The sequence below is a fragment of the Peromyscus maniculatus genome, chromosome 15 (assembly GCF_049852395.1).
Source record: "Peromyscus maniculatus bairdii isolate BWxNUB_F1_BW_parent chromosome 15, HU_Pman_BW_mat_3.1, whole genome shotgun sequence".
Classification (NCBI taxonomy): Eukaryota; Metazoa; Chordata; class Mammalia; order Rodentia; family Cricetidae; genus Peromyscus; species Peromyscus maniculatus.
The window spans coordinates 82,889,621-82,905,967 of record NC_134866.1 but is presented as its reverse complement, the minus strand read 5'-3'; the positions used below and the strand labels follow the sequence as shown (position 1 = coordinate 82,905,967).

Here is a 16,347-nt window from a genome sequence, read left to right as displayed (position 1 = left end):
TGGGGACATGTAGTCAGTAAAAGTCCGATGGACAATGGAAATCTTTGAAATGCATGCCCTCTGGAAAAACAGTTTCATATTTTGGCATTTGTATTAACTGCATGAGAACACAGAGCACAAAACTGAAAGGCTTACCAGTATCTTGTTGGTATTACTCTATTTCCAGAGCATTATATATCCTTCAACAAATTATGGCACAATCATAAAACTGAAAATTGTATAGTTACTTTTAGGCATACACATTTTGTTTTGTTTTGCTTTTTCGAGACAGGGTTTCTCTGTGTAGCTTTGTGCCTTTCCTGGAACTCACTTTGTAGACCAGGCTGACCTTGAACTCACAGAGATCTGCCTCTGCCTCCCCAGTGCTGGGATTAAAGTTGTGCATACACATTTTAAAAAGCCAAACATGATGGCACAAACTTGAAATCCCAGGAGGATACAGGGTTCAAGGTCAGCCTATGCTACAGAGGCAGATCCTGCGTCAATAAAAGTAGGCATTTATTATTGATACAAAACAATAACCACACACCATTTCTGCGTAAAGGAGTGGGAAACAGGCAGTGCTTGAGCATAATGTTTAAGCAATGGTGGGAGGGAGCTTGCCTAGCATGTTGTCCATCTGCAAAAGGAAAGAAGAAGGAAAAGCCAGGTGTGATGACACACGCCTGTAATACTAGCCCTAAGCAAGAGGACTTCGAGTCCACCTGAGCTACACAGCAACATATGAGACCTTGTCTCATAATTTGCAAAAGAAGTGAGCCCAAAGGATGAGGATAAAGGTACACAGGAAGCAACCAAAAGCATCCCAGTGCTCAAACAAGAACCATTGGGACCACTCTAGTGTGCATTATATTGGTAAATTGTCACATACTGTTGGAGCTCAGTGAGACGCTGCCAGCTCTGGAGGCAGGCAGGGTTGCCCGTCCGTCCCCTTTAGACCAAGCACGTTTGTGTCAAGTGTCCTCCCAAACTCCTTATCTGGGAATGGACTCACCAGCCATACGCGTGACAGGGAGGGAAGCCTATATAGCAAAAGAGCCGGAGAGTAACAACACCGTGTCCCTGAGACCAGCCAGAGAGTGAACCATTTCCAACAGAGGCTGCTACTATGATATAAAAGTGTCTGCACTGAGAACCCGAGGCTGAAGTTCCGGCGTGGGGAGCTCATCGATGCAGAGGAAGCTCAGTGGGGAACAGCAGCCTCGCAGAGGCTTCCCCAGTGTTTCTGCTGGATGTGTGCAAGCCCCCATGACGACATGACCTCCCGTGGCTATTTGTTCTTATGCTTGAAAGCCTAACTCAAGAGGACACAGGGCTCTGCCCTGGGACTCTTTCAGGAACTCTCTCAGTTTTCTGCCTCTGCCTCTGAATGATGGGATTAAAGGCATGGACTACGACGCCCAGCTTAATTTTAATTTCAATTTTTTTGTGTATGGGCACTTTACCTGCAGGTAAATTTGCACATCACTTATGCCTGGTCTTTGTATAAGCTAAAAAAAGGGCACCAGATACCCTGGAACCTGGGGTTATACATGGTTGTGAACTGACAAGTGGGTACTAGGAATTGAACCCTAATCCTCTGGGAGAAAAGCCAGTGCAGTTAACTGTTCAAAACAAGTCCTCATGGAAGACTGTGTCTGGCTACCTGCACTCCTGGCATTCTCCTGGTAACAAAGTTTTTATGGAGTATGTGGTAGAAATTTAAGGAGGAATCCCCCTCCACCCCATCCCCCATGTACTCTAGAACTCAGTATATAGACTAGAATGGATAAACTCACAGAGATGCTGCCCCTGCCTCCCAAGTGCTGAGATTCAAGTGTGTAAGCACCACCCAAGGGATGTACTTGTATGGATCCAATTCTGAATTGAGGTTTTTACAATAAGAATGAATTGTATTTATAAATAAAAAAATTAATATGGCCATTTCTTTTAAATAAGAAGGGGGATGCATTTATGTATCTAGATTGTTGCTTTGTAACTTTATTTTTTTCCAGATAGAGTTTCTCTGTGTAAGATTCTGGCTGTCCCAGAACTAACTTTGTAGACCAGGCTGGCAACAAACTCACTGAGATCCACCTGCCTCTGCCTTCACCTGCTGGTATTAAAGGCGTGCACCACCACCGCCCAGTGGCTTTGTAGCTTTTTAATCTATTTATCGTGTGTGTGTGTGTGTGTGTGTGTGTGTGTGTGTGTGTATGCGCGCGCGCGCGCACCAGACAAGGTGGGGCATATGTCTGAAACCCCGGTACTTGGGAGGTGAAGGCAAAATCATCAGGAATTCAATGTCATCCTCAGCTATACAGTGAGTTCCAGGTCAGCCAGAGGTATGTGAGACCCTGTCTTTAGAGAGACAGGTTAGGTTTGGACCTTACCATATACTCTTCACTTTCTTCTCTGTAGTCATCCAGTTCTCTGTCTAGGCGGGAGAGCTCTTTATTGACCTCGTCGAGTTCAGCCTGTAAACTCTTGTACTCCTGCAGACCTGTGTCAAAATTCCTTTTGTAGAGTTGCCTTTGTTGATCTGAAGTGATAGGTGGATATTCCCTGAGAGGTGAAGGAGGAAACAGTCACATGAGTACCCATCGCACATAGAAAAAGCTAGTGGTGCCAGACAGTGGTGGCACTCAGCTTTTATCCCAGCACTCGGGAGGCAGAGGCAGGCAGATCTCTGTGAGTTCGAGGCCAGCCTGGGCTACAGAGTGAGTTCCAGGATAGCCAAAACTACACAGAGAAACCCTGTCTTGAAAAGCCAAAAGAAAAAGAAAAAGCCGGTGGCTAGGCTCACAGACAGCACACTGTATGTAAGGAGTATGAAACCATATTCTCTTGTTTTCTATTGTGTCCTATGAGACAGAGGTGGGGTGCAATTCAATTCTACAAAGAACTCAATTACCGAGACTGTAAGGGTGATCCACCTATAACACCCCATTGGCCGCACAGGCACTTGTCTGCAGTGACTGGCTAAGCGGCTACTCCCTTCCCGCCTCCACATTCTACGAACATGCCTCCCAAAGCCACGTGCTTGTCAAGGGGATGTCCTTCTGCAAAGGATATTTGGTCACATGGCTGTGCCCCCTTGCGAAAACTTCTGCAGAAGCCCTCTGGAATGATTTCAGACCTGAAGACACAGCTCAGTGCCAGACCATTTGCTGAGACCACGTACAAGGTTCTGAGTTCAAACCCTACTACCACACAAAAAGAATGATTATACTTTTTATATGACCTTTCACTTCAAATAAATACGCCTCATATCTCTACAAATAAATGCGAAAGTCATGAAATTTAAGGTTCCCAGTTAATAAGAATGCACCGATTCTCACTAATGATACCACAGGGTAATAGAACACTTATGTCCAAAGTCTTAAATGCTGGAGCACAATGCCTGTTTTGATCACCGCAGAACAGCTGGCTGGGAGTGGCTATTTCCTGCCGCCACCTACCATCTTCAGACCGGTTTATTTGTTTATTTTTGGTCTTATTTTTCCCAAGTGGAAACAGCTTATCTTGTTCTGTCATTAGAAAAGTATGTATTAAAAATGCACACACAGAGAGGCTGGAGGCGCAGCTCAGCACTCAAGTGTGTGTTTAGTGTGTGGGACAACCTAGGTTCAATCGCCAGCAATAAAAAAATAAAATAAAATAAGAACATGTTCAGGTCCTGGGCTCATTGCATGAGTTGGCTGTTTGAAACCTGGAGCTTATGCAGGGACGCTTGGCTCAGTCTGGGAGGAGGGGACTGGACCTGCCTGGACTGAGTCTACCAGGTTGATCGCGCAACCTCGGGGGAGGCTTTGCCCTGGAGGAGGTGGGAATGGGGGATGGGCTGGGGGGAAAGGGAGGGTGTGGGATGGGGGAGAACAGGGGAACCCGTGGCTGATATGTAGAACTGAATGGTATTGTAAAATAAAAGAAAAGAAAAAAAAAGAACATGTTCATTGCATAAATGAACAATTACATAATGTGACAATTCATGAACATATGATGAAGTAATGCTGGAATTCTGAAGCCAGCAAGATGACTCAGTGGAGGAGAGGTGCTTGCCTCCAAACCTGGAGACATGAGTTCGATCCCTAGGGACCCACATGGTGTAAGAAGAAGTAGGTGACTCTGACTCCCTCAGTTATCCTCTAACCTACACACACACACACACCACCCAAATAAAGAAACTGTAATAGACAATCTCGAAGATGGCTTCTGTATCTCTGGATGTGTTAACTCTTCCTTGTACAGGATGCTGACACATCAAAACATCCACTGGGAAAATACTTGGAATTATTTCACAGGAAGATGAAACTTCGTGGAATGTGGGACTTAAATTTCAGCTCTAACAGTCAATAAAATGCCTCCATTTTAAAGAGAGAAAAATTGTATCTTTTATGTTTTTATTTATTTATTTATTTATTTTTGTTTGTCGAGACAGGGTTTCTCTGGGTAGCTTTGCGCTTTTCCTGGATCTCGCTCTGTAGAGCAGGCTGGCCTCGAACTCACAGAGATCTGCCTGCCTCTGCCTCTCGAGTGCTGGGATTAAAGGTGTGCGCCACCACCGACCGGCAAAATTGTATCTTTTAATTAAAAGGAAAACAGAAACTTGAGACTTCTCAGAGTTTTCAGTTAAATGTCCCACTATACAAGTTAAACAAATATTTCACACATAGATGAGTAAACCAGGCCAGTAAGACTCTTGTGGGCAAAGAGTACAAAGTATGGGAATCCTAAGTAAGGTATGACAAGCTACCCATGCTCCTAACACCTTGGGAAGCAAGGTTTATGAACCAACATTTATACTGCAAAAATTTCTGATGAGCAGGGCAGCGGTGGCACACGCCTTCAATCCCAGCTCTCGGGGAAACAGAGACAGGTGGATCTCTGAGTTTGACGCCAGAGTAGTCTACAGATTGAGTTTAGGACAGTCAGGGCTATACAGAGACCCTGTCTCAAAAAGAAAAGAGAAAAGAAAATTCTGATGTCTGTTCTAGTGTCAGAACACCTAACAGGAAAAGGCTCCACCTCACACCTGTATCTTTGGTGGTGGTGGACTAAAGCAGCCACTGATACAAAGGCCTCAACCATAACTTCTGCTGCAGCACTAAACTGGTTCCTTAACAGCTTACGAAACTGTCACAGGAGTTCTTTGGATTAAATTTTAAAAGAAACTCAGGGCTTACCATGAAAGTGTAACCTGAAGGGAAGTGCCAGAGGAAAGCCTGTGTGACTTGGAAATGTTAGAGTCAGTCCAACACAATTCCCCTAAACCCAGGTTTTATTTCTTTGAAAGCCTTCCTTGAGTGTCTGCCGGCAGAAGAGACATTTCAGGGAGAGGTGTGTGTGAGAGAAACATGGTTACAGCCAGACGGACCCCTCCGCTTCTGTTTTATAAAAGGGCAACACACACACACACACACACACACACACACACACACACACACACACACACACACACACGGACTGTCTCAAAGCTTGGGGGGGCAGAAAATGAGATGGCAACATGACCCCAGTTTCAAAGGCAATAACCCTAAACCTGGCTGGTCAACCGTGATGATAATAACCCCAAACGTGGCTGATCATCCATGACGACAACCAGAACGGCTCAGGGGGCTCTGGAAAAGGAGAAAGGCCCTACCTGACCCAGTCCTCCTCCAGCTCGTCGCAGGACTCGCCGCCTGTCGTGTAGTCTGTCTCGTAGTGGTCCGGCTCGGTTCTCTTCGCCCTTCCCGCTCTTCCCTTGGTGGGAGCCCTTTTGGAAGGTGTCTCTGGGTGACCGCTGCTGCTGTAGCGAGGCTGTCTGAAGTCCTCCACAGGCGAAGTCAGAGGGAGCTCCTGAGCCACTTCCGGCACCCTAGTGAGAACACATGGCACTGCTCAGAGACCAGCCAGCACGCTTTGACTCTGCCACCGCCCTGCAGCCAAAGGGGTGGCGAGAACAGCACCAGGAGACACCCCCACGCCACGGCGGGGCACTCATCCGCAGAGTTCATCCTCTGCTACACGCTGAGCAGATAGCTGCCTGGCCTCCCCGCATTCGGTTTGGCACTAATTCTAACACACAGGCAGCTTGAAAGTTCTGATGGGGGGAAGGGGGCCCAAGCTTAAACTTCTAAGAAAAAATGGATCTCAGGCTTCCTTTTAGGAAGTTCAAACAAAGTTGTAAGAAGTGTTTATCTGCCCTCTGCCAGAGACCAACTCTACAGAAGGCTGTCAGGAAAATGAGCACAATTCTTTTCTGAAGGTTCTTCCAGCCCCCCTGGAATGCCGTGTGAGGACAAAGGCTCAGCTGATCCAGTGGAGATAGGCTCTTTGCAACATTAATTTTATGTTACTTATCCTTTGGAGATGAAAGTTTGCAAACCTACAGTATTTAAACTAAAAAGCTTCCTGCATTTGAGTATACTGGCAAATGCCTGTCATCCCAGCATTCGAGAGGTTCAAGCAGGAGAATCTTCGGGTCACTTTGGGTGGGCTACACAGTGAGACCCTGTCTAAACCCCCACCATTCAAAGGAAGGAGTTTATTAAGTATTCTTTTAACTCTCTCTGTGTTGACCTGAAAGCCATGTAGAATCAACAGGAGGTTTACCATAACACTTATTATGTTTCTAATGTAAGTATTTCATGTTGCATCAGATTTTAAATTGGGTATAATGTTCCTGCCACAAGCACGAAAACAAAGCCCAATGCAGCAATAAAAAGTAAGGGTTGGGAGGAGCCCTGGCTACTTCCGAGTAACAGAAACAGTGTTACTTTGCTCTGTAACACTAAGATCAGAAATGAACAAAGGGCTAGGCTTCCTAAGTTAACTGGCCTTGCTATTCAAACCAAATGTTAAAATGTCTGAAGCTTTCCCCCTTCTCACACTTTCCCCCCCCCCTTTGTGGCTGATGCTGGGGACTGAACCTGGGGCCTCATGAATAGCTAGGCGAGCACTCAACCATCAAGCTGTGTCTCCAGCCCTCTTCCCCTGTTTCTACTGCTTCCAACTTACAGAATCCAGAAGCTGAGATTTTTATCTCCCAGGCTTACTGGTTTCTAGGGCCACTAGGTTCTCATTATTGCCAGGGCCTTTGAAGTCTAACCACACTGAAGCAACATTGGCCATAAAACTTTGGGGAAGGGATGTGCAGTTGGGGAAACGGGGTGGCAGTATTTATTTCTTCTGTCGAAATCTACTCAGCCAATGTAGCTGTACGTGTTATGCTAATGCTCTGCTTCCACAAGGGTCAATGATTAACAAGTTCTTCGACACTCTACCCACAATACCAGCTACTTACTGTATGTGCTTTTTTGCTCTGCGGCGGTAAAACAAGCCTTTGTTGTTGTTCTTCGTTTTGAAGGGGTTTGTTTGTTGAGGCAGGGTGCCCTGCAGCCCTGGCCTCAAAATCACAATATAGCCGAGGATAACTTTGAACTCTTGATCCTCCTGCCTCCACTTCCTCAAGGGCTAGGACTACAGGTATGTACCACCATGCCAGGCTTCAAATACAACCTTTTGGATATGGTTGGTCTATTTGAGGGTCTCTGCATCAGCTCCTGCCTCCCGGTTCCTGCCCTCCATGAGTTCCTGTCCTGATTTCCTTCACTGATGAACAGTGTGATATAGAAGTATAAGCCAAATAAGCCCTTTCCTCCCCAGCTTGCTTTCATCATGGTGTTTCATCACAGCAATAGTAACCCTAACTAAGACAAGCTAGTACCAGGAGAGTGGGGTATTGCCATGGCAGACCTGACCACGCTGTTTGTGGGAGGATTGTGGCTTTGGCCTTGAAAACTCATTGTGTGAGAGTCCAGTGAGCTGTTCTAGCGGAGCTTTGGAGATAAGAACGTTGAGAGCAGTGCAGATGACGGAGGCCTGGCTTGGGAAGTTTCAGAGGACAGCAAAGCAACGATTCAGGCCATTTGTGTGAAGAATCTGGAGTTCTGGTCAGCTGGGGATGAAGAATCGGTTGTGATTAGCAAAAGACCAGAGGCACTCAAGTAAAACCTTTGAGTTCCTGGGAGCATCAATGCTGGTTCGCTGAAGCTGAGAAGTTAGTGGTAAGAGAAAAGAAAAGACCGGCATCATTGAGGTGAAATCTTCAGGGAAGTGCTTCCAGAGGGCACAGAGAAGCTGTGTTCCAGAGGTGGCCATGGTTGGACCTCATGCCGGTAGCCGAAGTTGGTAGTCTAGGAGTCACCCAGGTGGCACTGGTTTTGAAGACATGAAAGGGTCATGGAGAGCAGTTGAGGTTTGGCTCTGTGAGAGGCCAGGAGAGACCACTGGTGAAGGTGCAGCCTCAGCGGCAGTCAAAGGCTTAGGATTGAAGGGGTCATGCAGAGAAGCTGAGGTCTGGCTCCACAAAGAGATTCTAGGAGGGGTGAAAGGACAGCCCAGTTGCAGCAGAAGACCCCAGCATTTGGGAGATGCCAGTACCATGGATGACCACCAAGAACAGCAGCAGCCGTGGAGTGGAGCCTGCCCAAGCTTTGAAGACAAGCTGTGTGTGTGCTGCAGGGGGCAGAGCTGGAGAAGTGACCCAAGCCCTTTGGAGGAGCCCAGAACACTGTGAGTGACTCCCAGATACTGGACATTGCTTTGATCTGACTGTGACTGTGTCCTAGTATTTCCTTATTCTTTTTTTAATTTATTTATTTAATTTTATTTACTAGGACCAGAATGTTTCTTTGAATATACACACTAAGTTCCTATAGTTAATTCTTTGCATGCTCACAATTGTGTGCATATGTGTTTGTGTATGTGCCCCTGTGTATACATACATGCATGTGGAAGCCAAAGGTTGGTGTTAAGTATCAAAGTACCTTTACTGTTTTACACATTTATTATTATTATTATTATTATTATTATTATTATTATTATTATTATTAAGGCAGGATTTTTTTTAAAGATTTATTTATTATGTATACAGTGTTCTGCTTGCATGTATCCCTGCAGGCCAGAAGAGGGCACCAGATCTCATTACAGATGGCTGTGAGCCACCATGTGGTTGCTGGGAATTGAACTCAGGACCTCTGGAAGAACACAATGCTCTTAACCTCTGAGCCATCTCTCCAGCCCGGTATTTCCTTCTTGAAGTAAGAAAGTATTTAACTTAGTGTTTATTTTACCGGAGCCCACGGCGGACCTTCATTCGGACACACTCCCCTGATCTGCCCTCACTGTGTTTGTGGCCTTGGAGTGACTGTTGTCATTGCGCCTGCTGCCTTTGTTTGGTGAACTCTGAGAACATGAAGATGTATTCCCAGGAGTACTTAGCTCGGCGGTGTATGAATGACTGGTGCTCAAGACCATACAGGGCTGAAAACAGATTTACAAGAATCCTCCTTTTCTGATGACACACACACACACACACACACTTTTAGTGAAGGAGGAGAGACAACAGCCAGGGCTGGAGAGGCAGCTCAGCCATGAAGAGTGCCTGCCACTCCTCCAGATGACCCAAGTCAAGTTCCCAGCACCCCTATCAGGAAGCTCACAACCATCTGTCACTCCAGCTCCAGGGGACCTGACAGCTGGCCTCCACTGGGCACCTGACACACACACACACACATACACTCACACACATGCACACACACGTAATTTAAAATAAATTAAATCTTTTTTTTAATATTATTAGAGAATTATTAATTCCTTGAAATTTTCATTCAATACATGTTGATCATATTCACCCCTATTTCTCCCCGTAACTCCTAATGTAAATCTTATTTTTGTTAAAGGTTAAACTAATAGATGGTCATATACAGGAAATGATTAGTTACTCAGGATGGAGTTAGGTGAATATGATGGGGAAACAGCACACATTAACTGTGAGAGCCACACATTCCAGCGACATGGAAAGCAGAAAGGAAATGCCAATTCTGTATGTGCTCCCAGTGTATCCTCCCTGAGCTCAGTCATGCCAGGCTTAGTCCTTAAGATGGTGATGTCGGGTGGCACTGTGGACCTTTGAGCAGTGGAGCCGACTGGGAGGTTTCTAAGGTCCCTCAGAGTGTTCCCCTCCACAAGGGGAACTGAGGTACATGTCAACCCGTGACTCGCCCTCTCTCATGTCCACACACGCACCTGCCATGATGCTGCCTCACTACAAGGTCCTCACCAGGGCCAATCAGGGGCCAGTGTTCTTACGTCCCCAACTACGAGGTTTACAAAGTAAATCTGCCTTGGGTATTTTGTTAAACGGTGAAAAACAGACAAATAACCCAAATTCCGGAATTCAAATAGTGCGTTCTAGTTTAACAGGCGTGTGTGGATAGAGCTGGTCGAGGTGCACCCTTTCCTGTCTATTTGTGAGACCTAATATTCACAGGCAGAGACAGAAAGCTAAGTGACACACAGACCTCCGTTCAGTTAACTTCCACGCTCATCTCCAAGCAGAGCGCAGATCCCCACTCCTAATGAAAAGCCACATACCCGGCCTTTCAATACTAGATGAAAGGAAGTTTTCATCCTCCTCCTCCTCCTGCGCTTCCAAGAAGCACTTAGGCCTCCAGCAAAGATCACTTTAACAGGAAGGAGGGTTTGTCCAGCTTTCGTGGGTGCTGGCTGGTAGATACTTTTTAAAGGGGAATGGCTCTGACTCCCAACAGTGTGAGGGAGGATGGCACAAAGCAATTAGCCAACATTCCTCTTTAGACAATTTTTTATCAAATCAAGGTGCTACTTACAATGGTGTTGACTTATAGAAAGACTCTGGGTATGACCGCTTGTCATTCACTTTGCCGTTGGCGGAGTAGGCCATCGGACTGTCAACTCTCTCCGCATAGTCGGATGGTGGTGGAGGCATGTCTTGTGTGCCTGCGGACACATTTTTAACCTGAAAAAAAAAAAAAAAAAAACTCAAGAGACCATGCCATAATTTACTCATAATTGAAAGGGTTAAAGAAATGGGGGAAAGTTATTGCAATATAATGTAGCTAATAGTTATTTAGCTCAGAATGTAATTAAGTGAAATAATTAGCTACGGTAATTATCTTACACCCACCTACCTATCTCATCCATATCAGAAGCAGCTCGTATATGGAATTGGGGGGGAAACAAGTTCAGTTCCCAACACACCACATCAGGCAGCTCACAACCATCTATAAATCCAGCTCCAAAGGATCCAATACTGTCTTCTGGCCACTGTGGACATCTGCATGCATGTGTGCACATTTACACACACACTAAAAATAAATCTTTAGAAAAGAATAATGGCATCAGGCTATTTGGATGCCTCCAGATCTCACTGTTCTCGCCTGCATGAACTGGGGCAATTACTTCATAAGGATGTTTGAATGAGTAAAGGGCATGAGGAAGAATCTTATCTACTACAATGTCTTCTGGACACAGTAATACTAACTCCTAATACACTGGATACAAGTAAATCCTTTAGGCCGGGTGGTGGTGGTGCCACACGCCTTTGTTCCCAGCACTGAGGAGGCGGAGACAGGAGATCTCGGTGAGCTCTCAGGGAGCTCGAGGCCAGCCTGGTCTACAGAGCAAATTCCAGGACAGCCAGGACTGTTACACAGAGAAACCCTGTCTCGAAAAACAAACAAACAAAAACCCTTTAGAACCAATTGAGCATTTTTTTTCCCCACATAACTGGCAAGTAATGGCAAACTTGTAATTAGATTATTCTGCTATTTTATACCCTTGCAATTATTACCAGCATCTTTGTGATAAGTACACCTTATAGTTCGTGTTCTCTGCTGTGAGAGTACTCAGTGATTTTCTTCATTGTTTCATATTCAGGGTCAGAAAGGGATGGGATCATTTCCCTCCGAAAGTGGAATTCGGGGCCAGGGCCAAGCCAGCAGCTGGGTTTCCAAGGAGAACTTAGATTCCACTGCAGGGGGCCCGGGTGGGGACCATTCTTGGCTCCCACTGAATTCCTTACAACCGAACACAACACCCTCTCGGGCAACAGCTTTGCCGAGTCCAAGGCCTGCTCTTACTCTAGAGACCTCATCAGAACTATAAAAGGCTTCCTTTTCTTGAAAGCCTGTCTTACATTTCTCCAGGATCTCCTCCCCTTCCTTTCCCTTCCTGCAGGAACTTTTCTGGAGCCTTCGCACTGCCTGGAATGCCCTTCCCCCTGCTAATCCCTCACTGGGCTCCAAATCTTGGTTCAAGTGCAGCCATCTTGTAGTGAGTGGCCTTTCCCCGAAGTCCCCGCAGGGTGAGGTACAAAGTCTCCTATCTCCCCACATCTATCTCTATCAACTCCAGCCAGGGCACCTACTCCCTGCCACGACGTCTCTTACTCACACAACGGCTCACTCACTTATCTCTAACTTCTGGAGACAACGGACTATTTATTCACAGGCTACCAACCCGGGCTGGACTGCTAACAACACTCAACAGCAGATCGCTTCCTAGGCAGTCTTACAGGTATGACACCTCTCTCAGAAATGAGGAAGCTGTGGCTCAAGGGATTGGATAACTTTCCCAAGGACCCAGACCTAATAAAAATGGTAATGTGGGCAGCCTTGCTCCGGGAGTCTCCAAAGCCCCGCCCAGTGTCTGCACAGGTCAGGAGCCCAGAGCCTGGCCTTCAGGATGACCCGCATAGTAAAAGGGCAGCACCAAACCCACAGGCTGTCCTCTGAGTTACACACACACACACAGACACACACAGACACACACACACACACACACACACACACAATAAGTGGAGTAAAAGAAGCCCAGAGCTTGCTGGAAAAGGATTTCCTGGGGAACTAGAGGCAAAGAACGTAGAGCGAAAATACAACTAAGATCTGTCTTGAGAGAAGAAAAACTCAGAGTCTTCATTCCCAGGGCCAAATGTTGGGCTCGTCCCTCCACAGCAGCCTCCGGCAAGCCCTGGGCCAAGCCTCTACCCCAGGGTCTTCATGCATGAAACAGAACTCACAGAGAAAGGAGATGGAAATCCACACAACAGAGTCCAGCCAACCAAGGAATGCCTCAGACTCACTCTTGAGATTAAATTCAAAGGTTTATCTCAAAAACCTATCTCACACAAACAAGTTTAAAGAATAGAATAATTAATTTTTGGAGGTACACAGGGTACATCAATAAGAAGGTACATATTCCAATTAAAAAAAAAGAAAGAAAGAAAACAGACGGTATCTGGGCATAATGGGACACGACCTTAAGCCCAGCACTTGGGAGGCAGAGAGGCAGGTGGACCTCTGTGAGTTCGAGGCCAGCCTGACAGCCAGGGCTATATAGTGAGACCCTGGCCCTCCCCCCCAAAAAAAGAACTTTTTCTGAGAAGTCAAAATACAATATATTATTTCAAAGAGCCATACAAGAAGTAATTATGGGGCGGGGGTGGTGGAATGGTGTGGTGAACCAATAAACTATTGATCAATTTTTTTAAAAAAAGAAGTAATTATGATGAGGACAGATTTTATTCAAAATTTAATTATACTCATTAGAAGGATGCCGATTATGTCACCTGTGAACAAAACCTTATGACTTCATTTAACCCTCCCCCGGCTCCCTCCTAGAGAATTAATGAAAACATCCTGCACCCCGGGGAATGGCAGAAGGAAAACAAGCAGAGGGGTTGGCTTCCCAGCAACCAGGGCAGGCGGGCGCACAGGTGCTCGCCAGTCTCTGCCTTCCTCGGTGGAAACAACAGGGTTCTGTGAACCCCATCTTCTCCACCCTGGCCCCCTCAAGTCAGAGCCAACAAAAAGCTCAAAGGTTGGGGAAAACACCTTTTCCTCGTCAAAATCAGTGTCCTGTCGTTTGTTGTGAGTGTGATGCTGCCATGACAACCATCCATCCTCCATCTTCCTCTCTCCCCTGCCTGCCTTCCTCCCAAGTTCACCTGTGGGCAGTCAGGCTGGACCCACATGCAGCCAGTCTAGAGATGGGACGAAAGCCCTCTACTTCTTCTTTTTTTTTTTTTTTTTTTTTTTTTTGGTTTTTTGAGACAGGGTTTCTCTGTGTAGCTTTGCGCCTTTCCTGGAACTCACTTGGTAGCACAGGCTGGCCTCGAACTCACAGAGATCCGCCTGGCTCTGCCTCCCGAGTGCTGGGATTAAAGGCGTGCGCCACCAACACCCGGAAAGCCCTCTACTTCTAAGAAGGAAAGGGAACTTCTCCTGGTGAGTGTCTATCACATGACAAGCAGTCTAATCATGTTTATGTAGCACCACCCAGGTAGATAGGGTTATCAATAGTTTCTGATGAGGAAACTCACCTCAACCTGCTCAAAGCCAAACAGAAGGTGCAATGGCTGCTGTGAAATCTAAGCCTTGTCCCTTCTCACTGCACGCTGTCCCTTCTAGTTCAACCTCAGCTTGAGGTGTGCATTGTGTCTAGGTACTCGGACCCATCCTTGAAACAAAGGAAATCATTGGGGGGGGGGGGCCTTAAACTCACTGCGCCCTAATGAGACACAAGGCAAAACCTCTACATGTCTAACTTTGTGAGAGCAATAAAATTTACACAGAATTTAGTCACTAGTGCTTGTGAGAATTCCACCCTCAGAGGGTTCCTCTTCCTGCTTGGTAGGGGAAATGGAGAGATATCCCTGCACAGAGAGAAACAGCCTAATCTCAAAGTGCCATCTCCAGTTTTACAACCTGCCCTACCCACCTTCATGAGCTACTATCCTCAAGGTCTCAACAGTAAGTGGTCTGACTTGTTTTTCCCGTTCCCTGGTATTTTATACCTGCAGATGCTCACCCTGAAAAAGCTTGAAATGCCTCCTCAAAGTTCTTTCCTTTTTTTTTTCTTTTCACACTTTGGGTCATCTGAAATGTTCCCACGGGGACCAATCCCACAAATGAAGCGGTGGGTCGGTCATAGACCAAATTGAAACAACTGATTGGTTTAAGTGACTCCGAGGCACTAAGGCCTTTGCTCGGCACCAGCAGAATGTGGCCCCACAAAACTGTCCATGTATCACAAAGACAAGTTCTAAGTCAGTGGGCTATCAGAGCTTTGGACGCAAGTCAGGGGCTATTAGAAGTCTGGGAGCAGGCAAGGTGGAGAAACCTTATTTTCACTGTGTGGACCTTATTGGTTGTCTAATCTATGGCTTCTGGCTGCGGAAACAGAAATCCTAGTGAAGGCCATTTCTTAAGACAGAGGTACTTCAAGCTATGGTCCCTTTACAGTTTGGTTCTGGTCTGCACCATTTTTTCTTTTTCTTTTTTTTTTTTTTTCCCAGAGCTGAGGATGGAACCCAGGACCCGCGCTCAACCACTGAGCTAAATCCCCTACGGTTCCTTTACAGGAGAGCTGAAAAGCCAGAACTACCCCTGAGCCAGCCACCACCTGACGTTCCAAACGCCCTTCAGTTTACTAATGGCCTCAGTGCCCTTTCATTTGCTATGTATGGTACAGCATACAAAGTATGCCATGGTGCAGGAAGGACTTCCTCCTACATTAACTAGAAGGCTAAACAGGCCTGCAGTGTAACAGCTGTAGCTAGACTTCAGAGAACAGGGGTTCTCAAATCACGCTCCCCAGAACAGCACATCTACCCTATCAGTTCAACCCCAATCCAAACCCACTAAATCAGAAACTAGGGGGTAGGACCGGGAAAACTGCTCTAATGAGCCCCCCCCCCAGGGGGATTCTGATGGCGGCAGGTAGCGAGGAGGAGAGCCGCTGACCGGACAGATGCTCTGTGCTGCAGACAGCCATACCCTGTTCAGATCATTACACCTATCCACATGGCTGAGTTTGGAAACATTAACTCTTGGGGCTGGAAATCTAGGAATTCCAGCCTTCAGAGAACCACAAAAGCCCTCACCAGCTCTAACGCAAACTCTGCCTCCTCCCACAGACCTCTCTACACCAGGCTCTCAAGAACGTTCTGCCTTTTCTTGTCCTCTGATCCCTCTCCAGTCACAGTGGCCCTGGAACAGTCGGGGCCCACTGTACTATGCCACTTGGGTGGTTCAGAGAGTCAGACAGGTTGCTGTTACTTCCCTTACGTTCTGTTCCACCAGAGACCATAGGCAACCATGTCATCTTTTCCACCGTGAGCGTCTAGTTACCAATGGTACAGGCAAGAACGCTTGTACTGGGCAAGAGTGAAAAGCTATTCAAGTCTTGTCCGTTGTCTAATGCTGATGACCAATACTGCCTGGTCACTCCCAGCCTGGCCATCATTTGTCTCCCACTATGGACATCTGCATGCTGGGCGAGGGGACATGGAAAGCCTTGAAGAAAATGTCTGTTTTCACTGTAAGGTTGTAGCAGAGCAGGTAGGAGTAAGTCACACTGCAATGATACATTTGTATACTTACATCTGGGAATACTCTCACCCAAGCTGTTACTAACTGAAATGTATTGGGTACAGGTGTAGTCAATATATTTCTTACTAATAATTTCAATGTACAGTGATTTTATGAGGATATAACCCCCCCA

General features: G+C 46.4%; 1 protein-coding gene across 4 annotated transcripts in view; it reads right to left on the bottom strand.

Moving 5' to 3' along the window:
• The window catches only part of Ocln (occludin), a 56,306-nt gene that overhangs the window by 4,961 nt on the left and 34,998 nt on the right, over positions 1-16,347 (bottom strand). For all 4 annotated transcript variants that reach the window (XM_076552191.1, XM_006982710.4, XM_016001280.3 and 1 more), the window contains 3 exons: positions 10,653-10,801; positions 5,621-5,836; positions 2,373-2,544 (listed from right to left, as the gene is read on the bottom strand). In XM_076552191.1, coding sequence (XP_076408306.1) covers positions 2,373-2,544; positions 5,621-5,836; positions 10,653-10,801 — 537 coding nt within the window. The remainder of the gene's footprint in view (positions 1-2,372; positions 2,545-5,620; positions 5,837-10,652; positions 10,802-16,347) is intronic.